This window comes from Schistocerca serialis, chromosome 6 (assembly GCF_023864345.2).
Source record: "Schistocerca serialis cubense isolate TAMUIC-IGC-003099 chromosome 6, iqSchSeri2.2, whole genome shotgun sequence".
Taxonomy (NCBI): domain Eukaryota; kingdom Metazoa; phylum Arthropoda; class Insecta; order Orthoptera; family Acrididae; genus Schistocerca; species Schistocerca serialis.
Window position 1 is genome coordinate 198,307,609 of NC_064643.1, and position 23,743 is coordinate 198,331,351.

General features: G+C 39.0%; 2 protein-coding genes across 4 annotated transcripts in view; one reads left to right on the top strand and one right to left on the bottom strand.

The window, feature by feature from the left end:
• Positions 1-4,409, top strand: part of LOC126483616 (UDP-glucose 4-epimerase-like) — a 37,803-nt gene extending 33,394 nt beyond the window's left edge. For all 3 annotated transcript variants that reach the window (XM_050106661.1, XM_050106658.1, XM_050106660.1), the window contains one exon: positions 3,662-4,409. In XM_050106661.1, the coding sequence (XP_049962618.1) occupies positions 3,662-3,783 (122 nt within the window). In that variant the 3' untranslated portion in view covers positions 3,784-4,409. The remainder of the gene's footprint in view (positions 1-3,661) is intronic.
• A 162-nt stretch (positions 4,410-4,571) lies between these two features.
• Positions 4,572-23,743, bottom strand: part of LOC126483617 (N(6)-adenine-specific methyltransferase METTL4) — a 54,580-nt gene continuing 35,408 nt past the window's right edge. Inside the window, exon 5 of the mRNA XM_050106662.1 lies at positions 4,572-4,963. Coding sequence (XP_049962619.1) covers positions 4,782-4,963 — 182 coding nt within the window. The 3' untranslated portion in view covers positions 4,572-4,781. The remainder of the gene's footprint in view (positions 4,964-23,743) is intronic.

Sequence of the window (23,743 nt, forward strand, 5' to 3'; positions counted from 1 at the left end):
CTTGATGTTTGGTAAAATATAGCAACTTCATCTTTAGTTCCATTTATTGAGAAATATACCATGCCTGCATTCTTAAATCTCTAACAGCATCTCTCTACACACTCATTTTTAAACAATAACCATTAAATGTTTCACTAAATCAATGCACAAGGGTACAAAATGCAATCCTAGTATAATAAAAATAGTAAAATAGAAATTTACAAACTTGTACCACATCCATAATTCCATATTGAGAGAAAAATGAATCTGAAGCTCCCACAATTGTGGGATTTTACAACCTATAAAGAGAATGAGCTGTAAGGAGAATGTGTGAATAGTTTTAAAAGAAATAGACAGAAGACAATACACATCCTAGACCAGGAATGAGATAGGATGTAAAAGGTGCTACCCAAAAGTTCCTGGAATACACCAATAAATAAAATTAAAATTTACCTGCTTCTTATTTATCACCTTTATCTTAAAAAGTAGAGGTGTATACACAGCTCCCAGCAGTTTTCCCATGAACTGAAAGCTCCTTGGAATGTATTTTTTGTAAGTCTTCTAAGTACCACTAGCGATTCTGTTTGAATCTCCTCAACTGTGTGAAACCTTGTTTTTTAATCAGAGTTTCATTCTGGGGAATAAAAAAGTCACATGTATGGTAAATATTGCAAATAAAGAGCAACTGTCATTTTATTTTTTCCCAAAAACTCCTGCATAATCTCATTGTCATGAGGGAGGAACAAATTGCCCAAGCACCACTTTTGTTGGACAAAATCCCCCGACATCTCTTGCAAGACAGCCCTACGGCACTGCATGCAGCCTGGATGGTCAACCTATGATCTACCAGCACTGTATTCCAGTCAACATTGTCAAAAGCTTTCTCCAAGTCTACAAATACTAGAAATGTAGGTTTGCCTTTCCTTAATCTATCTTCTAAGATAATTTGTACGGTCAGTATTTCTGCAGCTGGTGGAAGAGAGAACCATCTGATTTTACTTTTGCCTGATAGTATCTTGCATTCTACTTCAATGAACTCACAGAATGATTTTAGGTTTTCAATGCATTAGCACCTGGAACAGCAAGTGAAATTTCAACCAAGCTTCTAACATCTTTTATGCTCACTTTCCCACTGTGAAACTGGATAAAACTTTCCTGCCATTTTTCACTGAAAATAATGTTTGATTTCATATTTCAGTTTAGAAGTTTACCTTCACATTACTTACTTACACAACAGTTCTCATCAAACAATTCTCCCTCATCTGCAGTGAAGTTAAAGACACTAAATTTGACAAAACTATACAATTCCTGAACACTAATCCAGCTAATGGTTTTATTTTGGGCAATCTGCTACATTGGCTGAAGAGGTTCCAGACATGGTTTACATAATTAACAAATGTATCCAGCATAGGTATCACAGAAAGCTGTAATGCTACTGGTAAACTGATCAGATGTCATTACTCTCACTTTCCAACTCATTTAACACCTGTAGTATTGCAGGTGCTAAAAATCTTTTGGATTTTCTGGCTGCTAGTTTGTTGAAGGAAATATTTATTTTGTCAGCAACTACAGTTACAGTTACTTCCTTCTATGCACAGAATACAGTTGGAGAAACTACTTAGCTGGGCCGAAAGGAATTGATGGGTGATGAACAGCAGATTTTTGAAAAAATTCTTCTGGGTGATAGGACACTTGTCAAGTTCCAGGAAGTAGGATTTTAATGCTTGAAAAACATCAATGACTCTTTCTGCAGCTACTGGAAGAAATAACAATCTGATCTTACTTTTACTTGATAGTACCTTGTATCCTACTTCAACGAATTCACAGAATGATTTTAGTTTTTCAATGCATGCATTAAAATGTGGAAATGTTGATAGATTTTACCAATTATGAACTGTATATTGATGGGTCAGCTTTCTGTGCCAGTTTGGACAGTATTGTGCACAATAGCACAAGATATCCTTTAACTATTAAATTATTTTTACTGTTTTCCTGCAACTTAGAATAAAGATGGTTTTTAAATTTCCTTGTCTTTCCCCCATAACTGGTATTTGTGTTGTTAGCTGAAATTGCTACAATCTTTTTCTAAAGATCAAACTTTTGTAATAGCTTTAAGACATACGAAGTCAAATGCTCTGCACTTTCAACACCAAAGTTCACCATCTCCTACACTTCCACTATGACGCCTTTACCTGGATGGTAAAATCCAACCATTAAAGAAACCAACTTCATGTCTGTGTGGCTGGAAGAATTTACCATCACTTAAATTGACTGGGCTTCTTTCAGTTCCTTCATTATTTGTTCTGTAGCAAACGGTGCAGTCACATCCATGATAAATGATCTGATTTTTGCCTGAGGGCATAAGAACGTATCGTTAAACAAGGATTTAATTACGTCAGTGATGCAATCCATGTACATAAAACACTGGTTGTGCATAACTGTGTGATATTCAGATGTGCCTTCTTGCACTAAAATTTGCTTATCCTTTTTTACCTTTAAGAGTAAAGCAGCAGTGCAACTTCATTTGTTTGCCTTCATGTGAGGTACTATGTCAGTGTGTTCTCCGTGTCCCATGCTAGAGTTGGTTCATGCCTAGCCTATGCCTTTCCCACCTCTCCCTTGTGCATTCCTATCCTGCACATCTACTGCCTCCCTCTGAGCCACTAGCTGCCCATCCCCAAACCACCCTCCTGCTTCTTGCCTCTTTCTCCCCTTATGCACCCCACCCGACACAACCCCTCACTCTGGTTCACCTGCCAAATTGCAATATTGGCATTGTGTGATCGGCCAGCACAGGAGGGAGTGCGCACGCAAAGAGGGAGGGGGGGGGGGGGGAGAGGGGGCACGGCACATGCAAACAAACCACAGTTCTTCCAAAACCTCGCTTTCTTTTTTGTGTGCTTGTTGTTGACTCCATGTTTCTGCTATTTGGTGAAAGAACTCCTTTACTCTTAGAATGTTTATGATTATATTCATTTAAAAAATTCCTGGCATTTCTTCCATAAAAAATCATGCAAGTTCCTTCATCCCGCACAGATTTTCTGAGACCGAATTTTCAGTTTCTCACAACCATAGTGTTTCATGATGTTTAAGTGTTTACAGTTGTTTTCATAGTCTTAAGATACACTGTGTACCTTGAAATTAAGCACTTTGGTCTACTTTTGGGGCATCAAAGTGTGGATCACATCTTACCAGAACACAGTGTAATATCTGGGGCAATTCATAATTTGAGATTTTAAGGCACATGGTGTAATGGTAGCTGTCCACCATTTGTCAAAAATATTTAGAACAGCTATAACCTCAAGTGGAAATGTCTTGTACACACTCTATTTCCAACTGTTTGTTGGCAAGTACATGACGGGGACTAAGTAACAACCTAACTGGAGGAAGAAATTTGAACTGATGACTTAATGGGGATGCAGTTCATAAAAAAGTCTTTTAAGTGCTTATAATGAAAAAGGTGTTGCTGAAAATAGACTGTTGCAGATAAGATATACTGGTCCACAGTTTCTGATCCCAGAAACAAGTGGAAATCTTTAGCATTAACAACAAAAATAAAAACTGCAGATTGATGTCAGTTGTAATTTTTAATTATGACTTGTAGCATATGAATTGATTTAGAAATGTGTATTTTGTAGTCAAAACTAAACTCTGGAGAAGTAACCACTAATTCAACTTTCAGGCAGAGATTTTTGGCGTTGGCAGACAATGAACCCCAATGGATATCGCAGTGAGACAGCTACTGCAGCAAAATTGAACGGAACTACTCTGGCAGTGAATGGAAAACAACTGAATGGGCATTAGTCTCCTCAATGACCATGGACACTGTGATAGTCATATTTTCATGAGAATCCTGTGAGGCACAAATAATAGTGCATTGTACATGGTATGGCAGTTCCAATGATGTCAATATACACCTTTTCAATGCACATGGCAACTAAACCCTGGAAATGTTACACACTAAAACATTTTTAATGTGTAACGTAACTGTAGCCTCTCTTACATCACAATTGCCAGTATTATTCAATTAGTGCTTTACTTTTATCATTGCCATTATTAATGTGAAAACGAACAGATTGGAACTGTATTATATTTTTAAGTCTCAGAAGAAAACCACAGTATGTAAAAATGTATATTGGATTGTTAATTGGTACAGCATTTATGCACCATCTCGAATGCTCAGTAACTATTGATTCATAATACATATTCATTTCATTTCAATTTCTTTGGACCAATTAATGTGATTTGGTACTGTTTTAATTTCAAAATACAATTACAAGGTGCTGTGGGATACAAACTCGTGTATTTTGAACTAGAAATGATACCTGGATGTAATCACATTATTATTCAACAAGTTTTATCATGAACAGTTACATGGTAACTTTGGATGTAATCACAAGAAAGGAATAATAAAGTGGAATTAAGTCTTATTTGATCTTTGTTGCATGATTTTTACATACAGTGCATAGCAGTACATCATTTCACTGCAAAGGCACTGATAATGTATTCTATAAATAAAACTGCAGAGGTGTTATGCTTTATATTTTATTTATTAATACATTACATAGAGTGAACTTTAGCAAACATTTTAGTACACTGAATTAACAGAATCACATTACACAAACTGAACAGCATATATTTGTCCATTATTAATCTTTTATAGCAAAATAAAGGAAATGTGCTGAGGTTGTAGCAGCAAGGAAAAATCTTTGATAAGCAGTGAACAAGAAAAACTTCTTTTGCTCCAGGCTGAACCCTCAAATACATCTGCAAACCAAAAGAGAAATTTCAATTTTGAGGTTTCACAAAAACCTCAAGCTGAAACTTACATTTTCTCCTGTCCGAGAGATTACATGGGACTGATACAATGATAAAGTCTGCAATTTCAGGACTTCATTTCCCCAGCTAGTCCATCCAGGTAGCAAGTATCTTGCAAAGAGCTCAAGACACTTGGCATTATTTGGCAGATATGCTGACAGTATTTCTGAAATAACAGTACAAATGAGAGGAATGTTTTTGATTATTTGAAAGCACATAATAGTCCTTTGTATACATAAATCCAAAACCAGTGTGAATTTATTGAGCGAGGCCATTTTCCTACATACACTACTTTTGTTTTGGAATAATCATAAAAATAAAGTTTTTATTTTGAAATAGTGTTCACCAGATAATGACTTACCAAATGAAAGCGTTGGTATATTGATAGACACACTAACACACACACAAAATTCAAGCTTTCGCAACCCACGGTTGCTTCATCAGGAAAGAGGGAAGGATGTGGGTTTGGGCCAAACTCTTTGCCTTTACAAATGTCTGCTTGTGTCTGTGTATGTGCAGATGGATATGGGTGGGTGTGTGAGAGTGTATACCTGTCCTTTCCTCCCCCTAAGGTAAGTCTTTCCGCTCCCGGGATTGGAATGACTGCTTACCCTCTCCCTTAAAACCCACATCCTTTCGTCTTTCCCTCTCCTTCCCTCTTTACTGATGAAGCAACTGTTGGTTGCGAAAGCTTGAATTTTGTGTGTATGTTTGTGTTTGTTTGTTTGTGTGTGTGTATCGACCTGCCAGCGCTTTCGTTTGGTAAGTCACATCATCTTTGTTTTTAGATACATTTTTCCCACGTGGAATGTTTCCCTCTATTATATCCATATCATATATATATATGACACACACACACACACACACACACACACACACTCACTCACTCCACGTGGGAAAAATATATCTAAAAACAAAGATGATGTGACTTACCAAACGAAAGTGCTGGCAGGTCGATAGACACCCAAACATACACACAAAATTCTAGCTTTCGCAACCAATGGTTGCTTCATCAGGAAAGAGGGAAGGAGAGGGAAAGACGAAAGGATGTGGGTTTTAAGGGAGAGGGTAAGAAGTCATTCCAATCCCGGGAGCAGAAAGACTTACCTTAAGGGGAAAAAAGGACAGGTATACACTCTCGCACGCGCACGCGCACACACACACACACACACACACACACACACACACACATATATCGATCTGCACATACAGACACAAGCAGACATTTGTAAAGGCAAAGAGTTTGGGCAGAGATGTCAGTCGAGGCGGAAGTACGGAGGCAAAGATGTTGTTGAAAGACAGGTGAGGCATGAGCAGCGGCAAATTGAAATTAGCGGAGATTGAGGCCTGGCGGATAACGAGGAGAGAGCATATACTGAAGGGCAAGTTCCCATCTCCGGAGTTCTGACAGGTGGCTGTAACTCTTCTTTCCATCAGTCCCTATACCAGTTCCAAACTTTCCATTGCCCTCACCCACCTAATCCTTCACCTACACATCAACTCAGCCAATGAACACACCCGTCAACTCCTATACTTAATGAAAGCCCTCAATCTTTCCTCTCCCACATCCACACCGGCTGTTCAGAGCATCCTCCTACAGGCCAACTGCAAATTAGAACAGCATGCCACCCTCCACCTCAAAAAACTATCCAAGCTCCTGGTTTCCCACCTCCGGAAAGGCAACTCACTCACCCTTCACAACCTTTCCAGCAAACCTCAACCTCCTCTAATTGCACACAAACCGTCTCTCCCATCTATTCAATCTCCCACTTCCAGCTCCACTCCCTCCAAAACCTCAAAATTCCAATCAACACAATAATTCAGTAGTTAACCTTTCCTCCAAACCTCTCTCCCAATCCGAAACCTCTGTCCTATCCAAAGGCCCCACTCCAAGATTCAACCAAACAGCCCTTGTCAAAGAATTACTGTCCTACACTCGTACACTCTGCTGCAAATATCACTTTGCCACGAAGAAAAATGATCCTAATCCTACTCCTAATGATCCAACTTCCCAAGACACTATCCAAATTGAACCCTGCCTGGAACAGTTCCGTCCTCTGTCACAGCGGGACCCACCTCCTCTTCCTCAAAATCACCCTCTCCAAACCTTCCAGGAATTTCTGACTTCCAGCCTTGCCTCTCAATCCTTCTTAAAAAACCTTAATCCTACTCTCAACATCACCACTGCTGAAGCCCAGGCTATCCGTGATCTGAAGGCTGACCCATCCATCGTCATTCTTCCGGTGGACAAGGGTTCCACGACCATGGTACTAGATCGTCAGGAGTATGTGGCTGAGGGACTGCGTCAGCTTTCAGACAACACCACATACAAAGTTTGCCAAGGTAATCCCATTCCTGATGTCCAGGCAGAGCTTCAAGGAATCCTCAGAACCTTAGGTCCCCTACAAAACCTTTCACATGACTCCATCAACCTCCTGACCCCACCGACAGCCTGCACCCCTACCTTCTACCTTCTTCCTAAAATTCACAAACCCAATCATCCCGGCCACCCCATTGTAGCTGGTTACCAAGCCCCCACAGAACGTATCTCTGCCTACATAGATAAACACCTTCAACCCATTACATACAGTCTCCCATCCTTCATCAAAGACAACAACCACTTTCTCGAACGCCTGGAATCCTTACCCAATCTGTTACCCCCGGAAACCATCCTTGTAACCATTGATGCCACTTCCTTATACACAAACACTCCGCACGTCCAGGGCCTCGCTGCAATGGAGCATTTCCTTTCATGCCGATCACCTGCCACCCTACCTAAAACCTCTTTCCTCATTACCTTAGCCAGCTTCATCCTGACCCACAACTTCTTTACTTTTGAAGGCCAGACATACCAACAATTAAAGGGAACAGCCATGGGTACCAGGATGGCCCCCTTGTACGCCAACCTATTCATGGGTCGCTTAGAGGAAGCCTTCTTGGTTACCCAGGCCTGCCAACCCAAAGTTTGGTACATATTTATTGATGACATCTTCATGATCTGGACTCACAGTGAAGAACAACTACAGAATTTCCTCTCCAACCTCAACTCCTTTGGTTCCATCAGATTCACCTGGTCCTACTCCAAATCCCATGCCACTTTCCTTGACGTTGACCTCCACCTGTCCAATGGCCAGCTTCACACGTCCGTCCTCATCAAACCCACCAACAAGCAACACTACCTCCATTATGACAGCTGCCACCCATTCCACATCAAACGGTCCCTTCCCTGCAGCCTAGGTCTTCGTGGCAAACGAATCTGCTCCAGCCCGGAATCCCTGAACCATTACACCAACAACCTGAAAACAGCTTTCGCATCCCGCAACTACCCTCCCGACCTGGTACAGAAGCAAATAACCAGAGCCACTTCCTCATCCCCTCAAACCCAGAACCTCCCACAGAAGAACCACAAAAGTGCCCCACTTGTGACAAGATACTTTCTGGGACTGGATCAGACTCTGAATGTGGCTCTCCAGCAGGGATACGACTTCCTCAAATCCTGCCCTGAAATGAGATCCATCCTTCATGAAATCCTCCCCACTCCACCAAGAGTGTCTTTCCGCCGTCCACTTACCCTTCGTAACCTCTTAGTTCATCCCTATGAAATCCCCAAACCACCTTCCCTACCTTATGGCTCCTATCCTTGTAACCGCCCCTGGCGTAAGACCTGTGCCATGCACCCTCCCACCACCACCTACTCCAGTCCTGTAACCCGGAAGGTGTACACGATCAAAGGCAGAGCCACATGTGAAAGCACCCACGTGATTTACCAACTGACCTGCCTACACTGTGATGCATTCTATGTGGGAATGACCAGCAACAAACTGTCCATTCGCATGAATGGACACAGGCAGACAGTGTTTGTTGGTAATGAGGATCACCCTGTGGCTAAACATGCCTTGGTGCATGGCCAGCACATCTTGGCACAGTGTTACATCGTCCGGGTTATCTGGATACTTCTCACTAACACCAACCTATCAGAACTCCGGAGTTGGGAACTTGCCCTTCAATATATCCTCTCTTCCCGTTACCCACCAGGCCTCAATCTCCGCTAATTTCAAGTTGCCGCCACTCATACCTCACCTGTCATTCAACATCATCTTAGCCTCTGCACTTCCGCCTCGACTGACATCTCTGCCCAAAATCTTTGCCTTTGAATATGTCTGCTTGTGGATATATGTGTGTGTGTGTGTGTGTGTGTGTGTGTGTGTGTGTGTGTGTGTGTATATATATACCCGCCCTTTTTTCCCCCCAAGGTAAGTCTTTCCGCTCCCGGGATTGGAATGACTCCTTACCCTCTCCCTTAAAACCCACATCCGTTCGTCTTTCCCTCTCCTTCCCTCTTTCTTGACGAAGCAACCGTTGGTTGCGAAAGCTTGAATTTTGTGTGTATGTTTGTGTTTGTTTGTGTGTATCGACCTGCCAGCACTTTCATTTGGTAAGTCACATCATCTTTGTTTTTAGATATATTTTTCCTATGTGGAATGTTTCCCTCAAATGCTTTACCTTGATTAGCCTCAGAATCAGTCAACATTTGAAAGCTGTTGACACATCATCAGTCTTTTACAAAGTATGCACTCTGCTATAAAGGTACTTTTAGTTGGATAAATAAGTGATCAGGAATCTGCATCAGGTATTTTTCTATGGTTCAATCTAAAATCAAAATGCTTTAGTAGACCATTTGTCGTAGGGTTTACGTTATTACCATTTCTAGAGGAGCAATTTTCTAGTATTTTTTCTAAAACAAAAATTTTGCACTATCGTTACATGGTAAACAATAATGTCACTCTAGTACCAAAGAATGGAAGCCATCATGCTATTTTACCACCACAAGAATGAGCACTAAAATAATGTGCAAATAAAAATACAGAAAGACAAATCCTTGCTAACACAGAAATTTCACTGAGTGAAAGCAACTTGTAAAATACATTTCAGGCATGTAGTTTTGCTTTCTCTTGAGTACTTCTCAGCAAGGGTGCGAGGGCCTTCATTGCAGCTAATGAAACTAGCTGCTTATGTTGGCAGTGCAACAAAGGTCTGATCCGTTCATCCTGTTCCACAGATCCTATAAAGAAAAACCTCCAGGGATATGGAACACGTCAAGATATATGTTAACACGAGACAAAAATATCATAGAAACTAATATGTATACAGTATTAACAACAAAATGCATCTATGCTGCTTAATACTAATCCCACTAATCTATATAAATTTAATGGAGTAAATTAGTAAGAAAGCTGCGGCCCCCTCAGCTTGATTACATAGCTGCTGTTTATCTGCTATTAGTAGCTTAATATCTACTTGACTACAATGCTATTTTTAAGTTTATAAATGCTGAGTCTTACATACAGTACATTATTATTTAATAAACAACTTTATAAAAACATTGCTACTTTCCATGTAGCCAACCAAAAGTTTAAATAATACAAAATTCCATTCAATTGAGTGCGGAAACAGTGACATATTTGGCAGAACATTGATGGAAGAGTTTCAAGAAAGGTGCTGCTTGGACTTCTCTCTTTACCAGAACAGTTTACAAATACCTTTTTGATAAATGAAGTACCTGAAATTAAGAATCTGGTATCATGTAAATTAACTAGCGCGCACACACGCGCACGACTGCAATCTCTGACAACTTTAAGAGGGTGTAGTCTCTAGTATCCTTTTTCTGATGACTGTCATGTGGGAAAAATATTCTACTCCAGTAATATTTCTCTATCAGATGTGGTGGTCCAAAGCAAACATTTTGTAATGGTTGAACTGTGTAAGCATTCACTTGAGCACGAACAACTGCTATAATTCCGCACTGCATTGATAATGACCTGACACAGGTCGAAATCTGATCTGCGTTGTGACTATAAATGTCATATTAAAGCAACTTAATTCTACGACTGATTGCTGTTCTATCTAACCCAATGTAACCACAGTCGTTATGTGCACCCACCCCATGGAGGGCAACCTGAAACATCTTTCTCTTCCGATCATTATTTCCAGAATCTCAGAATACTTCCAATTACTTTTCACTCACGTATGCTACAGTAAAAATAAAAACAGCAGTGATGTGGTTTAAATGCGAGATTTCTTTGTTTGACATTAAAAGTGGTGCATGCTAAAAATTGTAAATAATCATCCCTCGTGCGAAGTCTAACCATCTGAGTACCAGCTGTGAAAAATCCATGCAGACTTTTAGATGAGTAAAAGTTGCCTGCTTTTGCATTTCATGTGCTTACAACAATTAGCACATACAAAGGCATCCCAGCACTGAGTCAGGCTGGGACCAGCCATCAGTCAGTTTCTGTTCACCATTGGATGTAAGGCTCATCTGTACCTGTACAAGCCACTATGACAATATATTTTATCTATGAGAAAGCATGCTTTACCACAAAATTTCATTGATTAAATCTTCCTGGGGGTGATAACCAATGAATAGTGTTTTTGAAGCAGCATTTGAACAAGTTTCCTGCTCATCATCTTCAGGCAAAGTTCCAGGAGCCTGTAGAAAGTCTTCTTTTATAGATTCTTGACAACACTCCTCTTTTCCTGAGAGAACATCACCAGGAAGACCAAACGAATCATTTGGAAGTGTGGACTTCCAATTCATAATGTCCACTGCCCGCATCATTCTCAACCAGCAAGACCAGCAGTCTTGGCAAATATACGGTAACCCAGAAACTCTAGCAGATCTTAGGTGGGACTCCTTCTCCCAGTTGGTGCACCTATCATTTACTCTTATCATTGCCACCTTCTTCATCACAGAGGCTTGGAATCCAATGTCAAGGTACATCACGATGAAATGAGAAAACAGTGAAGTATATAGGGACCAAACATTTACAATATATAGAATTCAAAAGTCTTTGACTGAAATAAAAGTTTGATTTCTACAAAGAATATATTATCTTCATCTGTTCAAAGCAAAACTGTGTCCTTCACTGATTTTGTTTGCTGCTATAGACTTGTCTGGCTGGCTCAAAGGAATGATTCTTACATGCTCCACACAGTACTGCAAAGAATAGTTTCATTCAGTTGTTGCACTTATGGCTACATACATCTGATATTGTAAACACCTAGAGTCTATAATCCTGAAGGTCTTTGAGGGTTTCAGTAAGTCATTAAATTTTTTTTTATATTGGGTGAAATACAGTCTGTGTATTGTATCTGCTCAGAGCTATCTTAGCAGTGGATGCCCCTGCATGCAGTATGATTGCCAAACATGTATTGCCTGGAGAGTGTGTTTTATTACTATCTCTGAGTAACAAATTGTTCCCCATTACTGGTGGGGTTACTAAATTCCCTGATGCTGCCCAAGGAGATGAGTAGTGTACCTCAAAATCTATGATTCATTACTTTCTTTAGACTCCAAGAACTTCTCCTGAAGTCTAAGAGTAGGAAACTTGCCAAAATATTACTTCAGGACACCACCACTTGGGTCATAACCCAATAATATTCCATCAAGAATATATTCTATAGCCTTCACTGGTAAATTTCTCAATCAATAAATATTTATAAATCACATCCTAAACTTTTTTGTGATAAAAGCCATTGTCCACTTTTCAGTTCAAGAGTCACATTACATATGATATACAAAATTACACATTAAAGGTGAAAAGTGAGAGAAATACACTTTATTCGGATGGATGAGATTACTAAAAATCAGTTGGAAAAGAATCAAAGGCAGTAGACTGGACTACATTTGGTAATCCAATGAAATGAGTCTTAAGATTTTTGGAACAGCAAGTTTCTTTGTTGAGAGTCTAAAGCAACCCCCAAGAAAACAAAGTGAAGAGACTAGCAATGGCATTAAATGTACAGTAATTTTAAAAAAATGGTTCAAATGGCTCTGAGCACTATGGGACTTAACATCTATGGTCATTAGTCCCCTAGAACTTAGAACTACTTAAACCTAACTAACCTAAGGACAGCACACAACACTACAGTAATTTAGAATGCTGTGTATGAGGCATGTGAAATTAGTGTCACAAATCAAAAGCATCAGTGAACATGAAAATTAAGGGTTTAGTTGTTATTGTTATTGCAGTCTTCAGTCTGCAAACTGGTCTGATGCTGCTCTCCACATTACTCTGTCCAGTGTTAGGCTCTTCATCTCCGAATAACTACTGCAACCTACATCCATTTGAATCTGCCTAAGTATCCTGTCCCCCGATCACATCTTTTAGTCAAGTTGTACAACAAATTTCTTTTTTCCTCGTATTGATTCAGTTATCAATTTTGCTGGCTAAATAACAAAACTTGTATACTACCATTAATATCTTATTTTCTAATCAATTACTTTGGCATCCCCTGATTTTATTTAAATAAATTTCTGCACCACTGTTTTAATTTTATTGATGTTCATTTTACAGCCCCTTTTCAAGACACTACCCATTCCATTCAACTGTTCTGCAAAGTACTTCGATGACTCTGACAGAATTACAATATCACTGGCACAACTCAAAGTTTTAATTCTTCTCTTTGAACATTAGTTCCCCACCAAAATTTGTCCTCCATTTCTTTTCCTGCTAGCTCAGTTTACAGACTGAATAACACTGGGAACAAGCTACAACCCTGCCCTGCTCCTTTCTCAACCACCATTCCATGTCCTTTGACTCTTATAACAGCAGACTGGTTTCTGTACAGGTTCAAAAGAACATTTCGCACCCTGTGTTTCATGCCTGTTATCTTCAGAGTTTCAAATGGCATTACAGTCAACACTATCAAAAGCTTTCTAAATCTACACACATATAAACATACGTCTGCATTTATTCAATCTGTCTTCTAAGATACGTCAAAAAGTCAGGTCAATATTGCCTTGTAACTTCCTTCATTTCTCTGAAACTGATCTTCCCCGAGGTCAGCTTTTACCAGTTTCTCCAGTCTTCTGTAAATAATTTGTATCAGTATTTTGTACACATACCTTATTAAAATGATGGTAGGCAATATTCACATCCAGAATGAGATTTCCACTCTGCAACGGAGTGTGCACTGATATGAAACTTCCTGGCAGATTAAAACTGTGTGCCAGACTGAGACTCGAACTCAGGACCTTTGCCTTTTGTGGGCAAGTGCTCTACCATTTGAGCTACGCAAGCACAACTCATGCCCCATCCTCACAGTCTTACTTCTGCCAGTACCTCATCACAGGAGAGCTTCTGTAAGGTCTGGAAAATAGGAGACGAGGTACTGGCAGAAGTAAGGCTATGAGGACAGGGCATGAGTCGTGCTTGGGTAGCTCAGATGGTAGAGCACTTGCCCGCGAAAGGCAAAGGTCCTGAGTTCGAGTCTTGGTCTGGCACACAGTTTTAATCTTTAATATTCACATCTGTCAGCCCTGCCTTCTTTGGAATTGGGATTATTACAGTTTTCTTGAAGCTTAAGGATATTTCAGCTGCCTCAAACATCTTACACACCAGGTGGAAAAGTTTTGTCATGGGTGCCTCTCCCAATGATCTCAATTATTCTGAGGAAATGTCATCTATTCCATGTCTTTCAGGGCTCTGTCAAATTCTTCTCATAGCATCATATCTCCCATATCATCATCATCTACTTCATTTTCTCTTACTAGAGCACTGTGTTCAAGTTTGTTTCCATTTATAGCCCTTCTATATACTCCTTCCACCTTTCAGCTTTTTCTTTTTTGCTTAGTACTGGTTTGCCATCTGAGCTTTTGAAATTCATAAAGTTGCTTCTCTTTTTGCCAAAGATTTCTGTAATTTTCCTATAGCTGGTACATATCATTCCCCTAGTTATGCATATTTCTATGTCCTTGCATTTCTTGTATATCATTCCTGCCTTACAATCCTATTTTTAGATGTCTGTAGTCCATTTTGCCTGCTTAATTTCCTGCATTTTATGCCTTCTCCTTTTGTCAAATGGATTTAATGTCTCATGCTCTATCCAAGGATTTTTACTGGACTTTGTCTTTTTGCCTACTTGATCCTCTGTTGCCTTCACTCTTTCAACTTTCAAATGTACTTATTTGCCTTCTATGTCTTTGTGCCTACTTGACCCTCTGTTGCCTTCACTATTTCAACTTTAAAATGTACTTATTTGCCTTCTATTGTATTCCCTTCCTCTGTTTCAATCAATTGTTGACTAATTCTCATTCCCAAACTCTCAACTACCTCTGGTTCTTTCAATTTTTACATGGATCGTCATCTCAATTTCCTCATTTTGCAATCTGTTCAGATTACGTTGCAGTTCACAAGCAATACATTAAGCCCAGATGTACTTTGTTGGTGCTGCACATCTACATCTACATGGATTCTCTGCAAATCACATTCAAGTGCCTGCCTGTGGGTTCATTGAACCACCTTCACAATTCTCTATTATTCCAATGTCGTATAGCGGGCAGAAAGAATGAACACCTATTTCTTTCCGTACAAGCTCTGATTTCCGGTATTTTATCGAGGTGATCGTTCCTCCCTATGTAGGTCAGTGTCACCAAAATATTTTCGCATTCGGGGGAGAAAGTTGGTGATTGGAATTTCGCGAGAAGATTCCGTGGCAATGAAAAACGCCTTTCTTTTAATGATTTTCAGCCCAAATCCTGTATCATTTCTGTGACACTCTCTACCATATTTCGCGATAATACAAAACATGCTGCCTTTCATTTGAACTTTTTCAATGTACTCCATCAGTCCTATCTGGTAAGGATCCCACACCACACAGCAGTATTCTAAAAGAGGATGGACAAGCGTAGTGTACGCAGTCTCCTTAGTAGGTATGTTACATTTTCTAAGTGTCCTGCCAATAAAACGCCGTCTTTGGTTAGCCTTCCCCACAACATTTTTCTGTGTGTTCCTTCCAATTTCAGTTATTTGTAATTGTAATACCTAGGTATTTAGCTGAATTTACGGCTTTTAGATTAGACTTGTTTATCGTGTAACCGAAGTTTAACGAGTTCCTTTTAGCACTCATGTGGATGATGTCACACTTTTCGTTATTTAGGGTCAACTGCCACTTTTCGCACCATTCAGGTATCTTTTCTAAATTGTTTAGCAATTTGTTTTGACCTTCTGAAGACTTTATTTGTCGATAAACGACAGCATCATCTGCAAACAACCGAAGACAGCTGCTCAGATTGTCTCCAAAATCATTTACATAGGTAAGAAACAGCAAAGGGCCTATAACATTACCTTGGGGAACGCCAGAAGTCACTTCTGTTTTACTCGATGACTTTCCATCAATTACTATGAACTGTGACCTCTCTGACAGAAAATCACAAATCCAGTCACATAACTGAGAGAATATTCCATAAGCACGCAATTTCACTAAGAGCCGCTTGTGTGGTACAGCATCAAAAGCCTTCCAGATATCCAGAAATACGGAATCGATCTGAAATCCCTTGTCAATAGCACTCGACACTTCATGTGAATAGAGAGCTAGTTGTGTTTCACAGGAACGATATTTTCTAAACCCATGTTGACTGTGCGTCAATAGACAGTTTTCTTCAAGGTAATTTTAGCAATTTTCACTGAGATAAACTCACACTGCACTGTCCTTGTTCGGCACATGAGTGTAGTGTGTGTACAGAAACAGCTAATTAAAAAATCCATGCAATTTGCACATTTATTTATATATAAAAGCAACTCGGAAATTACCATTTGTGTGAGACAGCATGTACAAGATTCGTGTGTTGATTTCAAGTTCTAGATTTGCACATTTTACTGTTCACATCACTCTTGCACAATCTTTCATTTATTGTATCAATACCTGTTTTTATTGTAATACATTGTGAAATTCTGAACATTCAGGAGGGACACGATAAACTCGTACTGTTATCATCAATTGCAGGCTTAAACTTGATTGTGATTGTTTAAAATTTTGTTCAAAACAACTAATCACTAATTTCATTACGTGAGAAATAGTTTATCTTTGAGAACTTTCAGATGTTTACAAATCTTACCAGTACAAGTGTTTAGACACATAACCTATTTTGTAGAAAATCAGCATTTGTGATTCACAGTTGTTGCCAAAGACTACATCACCTCTGAATTTCGTTGTATATCAGTGCAAATAAATGAATATAATAGAGGGAAACATTCCACTTGGGAAAACATATATAAAAAACAAAGATGCTGTAACTTACCAAACGAGAGCGCTGGTATATAAAAGATGCTGTAACTTACCAAATGAGAAAGTGCTGATATGTTGATAGACACGTCTTTTATTGTGTCTATCAACATAACAGTGCTTTCTCGTTTGGTAAGTTACAGCATCAGTGCAAATAAATGTGTGTTTTTGAGAATTTTTGGAAGCTAACATTGTCCTTTGCATAATCGACGAGTAGTATGTAGTAGATCAGTGTTTGTGAATTAGTTACTGCAACAGATATTCTAACTATCATATTGCGTTACATATAGTTTTCCCTGCCCTATATATTATCTACATTTATCATAAATTATCTCTGTTTTTGAGTTTGCTAATAACTAGGCCTATAATTAACCACAAAACGTTTTAGGAAACTAGTAATTTTTACCACAAGTTTTTGCGTTGCCTTAATAGAAATCTCGTTTTGGTATTTACTTCAATTCTTATAGGGAATTAGCAACTTCAGGGTGTATACGTGGACAAGAAAAAAAATTTCCCGGGTTTTTCCCTGTTAAAAATATACTTTTCCTCTAGATCTACATTCTGCAAACCACCGTCATGTACATGACAGAGGGTACGTCCCATTGTACCACTTATTAGGGTTTCTTTCTGTTCCATTTAGATATGGAGTGTGAGAAGAATGTTTGACAGAATGCCTGTGTGTGTGCAGTAATTATTTTAATCTTATCCTCATGATCCCTATGTGAGCGACACATAGGGGGTTGTAATATATTCCTACAGTAATCATTTAAAGTCAGTTCTCGAAACTTCATTAACAGACTTTCTCGGGATAGTTTATGTCTGTCTTCAAGAGTCTTTCAATTCAGTTCCTTCAGTATCTCTGCGACACCCTCTACAGATTAAGCAAACCTGTGACCATTCGTGGCGCCCTTCTCTCTGTATACGTTCAGTATTTCACATTAGTCCTATCTGGTAGGGGTCCCGTGCACTTGAGCAAAATTCTATAACCGGTTGCAAGAGTAATTTGTAAGCAATCTCCCTTGTAGATTGAGTGCACTTACACAGTATTATTGGATAAACGAAGTCTACCACCTGCCTTACCCAAGACTGAACCTATGTGATCATTCCATTTCGTATCCCTACAAGGTGTTACACTCAGGGATTTGTGAGAGTTGGCCTATTCTGATAGTGACTCACTGATACTATAGTCACAGGATATTATGGGTGTTTTTTTTTTTTTTTTGTGCACAATTTTACATTCCTGAACATTCAAAACAAGTTGCCAATCTATGTATCACTTTGAAATATCACAATCTGACTGCATATTTATGCAGCTTCTGTCAGAGAGTACTTCATTGCAGATAACTCCATCATCTGCAAAAAGCCTGATTTTACTATTAATATTCTCTGCCAGTTCATTAATATACAACATGAACAGCATGGATCCCAACATACTTCCCTGGGGTACATCCAAAGTTACTTCTACATCTGACGACGTCTCTCCATCCAAATAACATGCTGTGTCCTCCCTACCAAAAGGTCCTCAATCCAGTGACAAATTTCACTTGATACTCCATATGATTGTACTTTTGACAATAAGCGTGGGTGTGGTACTGAGTGAAATGCTTTTCGGAAATCAAGAAATACTGCATCTACCTGATTGCATCGATCTAAGGATTTCAGTAAGTCATCCAAGGAAAGTGTGACTTGTGTTGTCACATGATTGCTGCTTTCGAAATCCATGGTGGTTGGCATTGTTGTAGTCATTCTGTTCAAGATACATTATGTTTGAGCTCAGGATATGTTCTAAGACTCTACAACAAATTGATGTCAAGGATATTGGAAGGTAGTTTTGTGGATCATTTCTACTACCCTTTTAATAGACAGGTGTGATCTGTGCTTTTTTCTAAGAACTGGGTACAAATTTTGTTCAAGTGATCTACAATACATTACAGTTAGAAGAACGGCTAATTCATTCACAAATTCATTATAGAATCTGTTAGGGATTCCACCAGGCTTGGAGCTTTGTTCAACTTTAAAGATTTCAGCTGTTTCTCAACACCATTGACACCAATACTTATTTCATTCATCTTTTCAGTGGTACAAGGATTGAATTGGGGCAGCTGTCTTGGCTTTTCCTTTGTAAAGGAACATTTGAAAATGGAGTTAAGCACTTCAGCTTTTGATTTGCTACCCTCAATGTCATTTCCTGTCTCATTTGCTAGGGACTGGACACAAACTTTGGTGCACCTAACAGCTTTTACATATGACCAGAATTTCTTTGGGATTTGTGAAATATAATTTGACAATATTATGCTGCAGCAGTCATTGAAGACATCACACATCTCTCCATCTATACCCCTACACTTTGTCTTACATGTATTATGCAGTTTCATTAGAAGTTTCTTTACAGTGACTGTATACCATGGAGGTTCTCTCCTATTACGAACTGTTCTACTGGGCACATGTCTATCCAATGCATAGTCAACTAGTCTTTTAAACTTGAGCCATAGTTCCTCTTTATACTCCTGACTTGTGCTGAAAGCATCAAGTCCCTTATGGAGGTACGACCCTACTGACTTTTTTATTTAGTTTACTGAACACAGACACACCATGAGTGGGGTTCCTAACTATCTGTTTCATAGTCATGAGGCCATACAACTTTTAATTATCAAACAAATTATCTGACTAGCTAAATAATTAACCAAACAAACATCCTACTTACTAATGAGTGAACTCATTGACTCACAGAGTAAACAAAGTAAAAGACTAACTGAGGAAAAGACTAACCCAGTCACTAACTAAAGATGAACGTATTCCCATTTAAGATTTGGTGGTCCTGAAAAATAACAATTGGTTTCATTTTATTGTTGATTATTTGCAAATATTTGCAAGTAAATGAATTTGTTTGATAATTAAAAGTTGTGTGGCCTCATGAACACAAAACAAACAAAACTTATCCGAATCTGCAGAAAAAATTATAATTTGGGTCAAAATCTTTAAAACTCTAATTTCTCTCTCAAACCCCACCCTATGGGGAGAGAAGGAGAGTTTTAGTTTTAGCGAATCAAAATTTACGAAGTAAATAAGTATTTTTCACATATCCGCGCACAATTTTCTACCAAAAATGAGAACATGGATTTTCTTGAATTACAGAGCCAACTGCGAAGAATCAAAACAAATGTTTAAGACAAAATGTACATAGTTTTTTTATGTAAAATCTGATTCTGCAATAAAAAATGTGGGTTCCCATTTGAAATATTAAAGTTGCCTCCCGCTCCACACCCAAGGGGGCTGGCGTGCCAGGCTAATTTTAGCACTAGCAGATGTCCCCCTTGAAAATAATCAACTTTGGATTCTACACATTTTTTGTGTGAAGCTTATTTTTCGAGTTATTCTTGTTTGACAACTTAAAATTTACACGCTGTATAAGTACTACAATCCTCTACGTATCGGTTATGTAGGGATCATGAGGATAAGATTAGAATAATTACTATAATAATTACGTAGGCTATAATTACTGCATGCCCAGAGGCATTCAGTCAATCATTTTTCACATTCTCTATACGTAAATGGATCAGGAAGAAACCCTAATAACTGGTACAATGGGATGCGTCTCACGGTGGTTTGCAGAGTGTAGATGAAAATGTAGATCTAGGCAAAAAGTGTATTTTTAACAGGGAAAAATTTAGGCATTTTTATCCTGAAGTTGCTAATTCCCTATGAGAACTGAACGTCATTGAAGCAAATACTGGAATGAGGTTTCTATTAAGGCAACGCAAAAACCTGCGGTAAAAATTACTAGTTTCCTAAAACGTTTTGAGGGTAATTATAGTTATTGTATGGGAATTAGTGGTCACAGCCAACACTGAGCAATCCAGTGAAATGCCAGCAAAGTGGTAAAATCAACAGGCAGTTATTAACATGAAATAACATGTAAGTAATAACAGGAGTGTGGAGTTCATTCAAATACTCCTTCCAGTATAACTCTCTTTACAACGTAGCCTACAGCTTTAGCGAATCTTGTCCCACGCCAACTCGGTAATGGATTAATATTGATAGAAACAAACAGTGGTTGGATCAGCAATATCATGAGAAAATTCCTTTACTACACAGGACTACACGCGACCAGTAGCAGGATGTGGCTAAGCAACAGCTTGCATTATCTGACACATTCTGTTTGTGTGGAAACTGGTCAAGGCACACTTAGCATGATGAAGGCACACAGCTGAGCAAAATTTCCATGTTTTGGAGTGTCATGTATACGTGGTTGATGGCAGAGCCATGCACCACACCACATTTACCCGCCCGAACCCAGCTGCAGATGACTGCTCCTTCCTCTTTCCTGCACCACAGGCAGTCGAGCTCAACTGTACTGGCAACTGAGTGCACAAGCCACGATGCGCCGTCGACACCTACGGCTCATCGGATACCCGGCCAAGCCCGGGTGTCAACAAGGCTCTGTGCAACAGGGACTGCCACACGCATGCAGAATTGCTTTCTGAATTGTCTGCACTCCTTTGAGAATCGCAAAGGTGTGATGTGCTAGGATCCTTACAAGAAAAAATAACACGTAATGTAAAATGATTGATGTGACACAAAAAAGAACTTACTGTAACACAGAAGTAATTTAATTCAAAGCAAATGGTTTAATAGCCCTTATCCTTTCATAATGCTGTACATTTCACCTGTACCACATCACTTGGGCTGATGAAGCTTTTGCACAATGGATAGGTCTCGTATGCAATATTAAAGTATTTCACACCTTTCTGTTAATCAGAGTTGTCATTATGGAACCGACTGGCTCAACCCTTCCTTGGAATTCATTAAGCAGTATGCATTTGCTTTGCATGTGAGATAACTCTGAAATCAGGAACCACAGAAAATAAAAACAGTTTTAAATTATTTTTGCTGTGAAGTTTGTGTCTGGATTTATTTTTTATACACATGTAAGAAGAAAAAGCTTTTTCACACTGATATGTAGACGAGACAGATAATAAACTTGTTACCACTTTATCCGATAGCATTGGAAACTCTGCCTTTAAGCGTAGTGAGAAACTTATCAGTGATTAATATTTGTTTCGAGTAACTGCTTCTTCCAATTTACACTTCATGTGGATTCCAAAATTATTGTCTTTTACAAGAGACTGCGAATCCAGTTGTTATTACTAGACAGAGCAGGGAAATAGTGTTTGAAATTTTTCCAAATCCCTTCCAATGTTCCTTAATTTTATTCATGACATTTCCGTCCGAAGTAAGATGAATTTCTACTACGAAATCTTGAAGGATATTGAAGAATTCAATTTGACTGGAATTTAGACAGATTTCCCAAACTGTAAGGATTTTACTGAATGATTCATATGGTCTTGCAGATTACACAGGTTTGTGTTTGGTCTGTGAAGCAATAAATTGCAACTGTTGATTTTTTAACAAAATTTCTGTTAAATAAGGTACAGTCGGAAGCCAGACTTTGCCTAGGGAAAGATAAATGTCATAAAATACAAGACAAGTTCTGTTGCGATATAACCGTCTTACATCCATGTTGGTCAATAAAAACTTTTAAATACTTAGATTAGTACTACAAAAATTCACTAACTAGTAGGATGACCGTTAACAAAATTAACTATTTCCAGTGTATTGTAACGTACAGAGGTTTTTCACATGCACCTAACAATAAGTTGATATAATAATTATAAGCAACAATGGAGGTTTGAGTAATCATTTTGTTGCTGACGTTACAACCATCAATTATTTTAATATAAGACCGGAGGTGAAGTACTGTGTCCGTAAATACTGTTCTAAAAAAAAATACTGCTTGCAAACGGGCCACAAAGATTCTGTTTTGTGCCCACAACAGTGTGATGCTTGGTGAGCAGGCGACTTCACAAGCAGCCGAGCCCCATGGGCGCCTGGGTGGATGCGGTTCCTGGCAGGGCACAGTGAGACCTGGCAGGCCCCACTATGGATCGACTGGTTGACCGGGCAGGGCAAGTCGAGGCTCACCCAGCAGTCAAGACTACGGTCCCGGGCAGGCCACGCATGCTCTGTGCACACCTCTGGTTGACAGCGCATTCATATTCATATGACATAAAAGATACCAGCCCCCATCCAATTTTCATCCGACCTCTGACCTTATACACTTCCCAAGCAACAGGGTACACAGCAGAGACTGCATTTGTCTCCCTATGACATAGCCATTCACGAAGTGAAATTGTTGCATTTCTTAACAATACTTAGCTGTAACACATTTTCCATTACTAAGAAAAGCTGTGGTATATTAATAGCTGATTTCAATTATTTAAGTTTTGCATTATAGCAGTTGTATTATTTTAAAATTAAAAACTACGCAATGACTTTTCTGAGTCCACAGAATCAGCAACACAGTGAGTTCATTTCTTGCTATGTTCTAATTACTCACGGCCACAGTGTGGTGTGTGGTACTACTGAAAAAGCAGTGCATTGCAAGCACTTACTACACACTGACAAGGAGCAAGCTAAAGCACTTAAGAATAAGAAATTTCTCTGTTGCTTTAGATTTGAGCAGCAGTACATTTTTTGCTTTACTGTGGTGAAAGCAGTAAACCTATTAGCTATGACAAATATATACTATCAAAAACACAGTATACAGCAAAGAGAAAACAACTTGCTAGAAAGTGTAACTTTCGTCCAGAACAAGTCTATTCATTTACGATAGCAAATATAAAATATCTTATTCGCACAGAGTTGGTTGAGGGCTGCATGTATAATACACATTGTACTTCTAAGATGTGGAGAAAATATGGTCCTGTTGATGTATGTGATACTTCAATTTGGACCATTATAGCTAACTATTCGACTAATATCAATTCTGAGTCCTAGTGCGTAAATTATCAACTGTGTAATTTACATGTAGTCGCCCAGA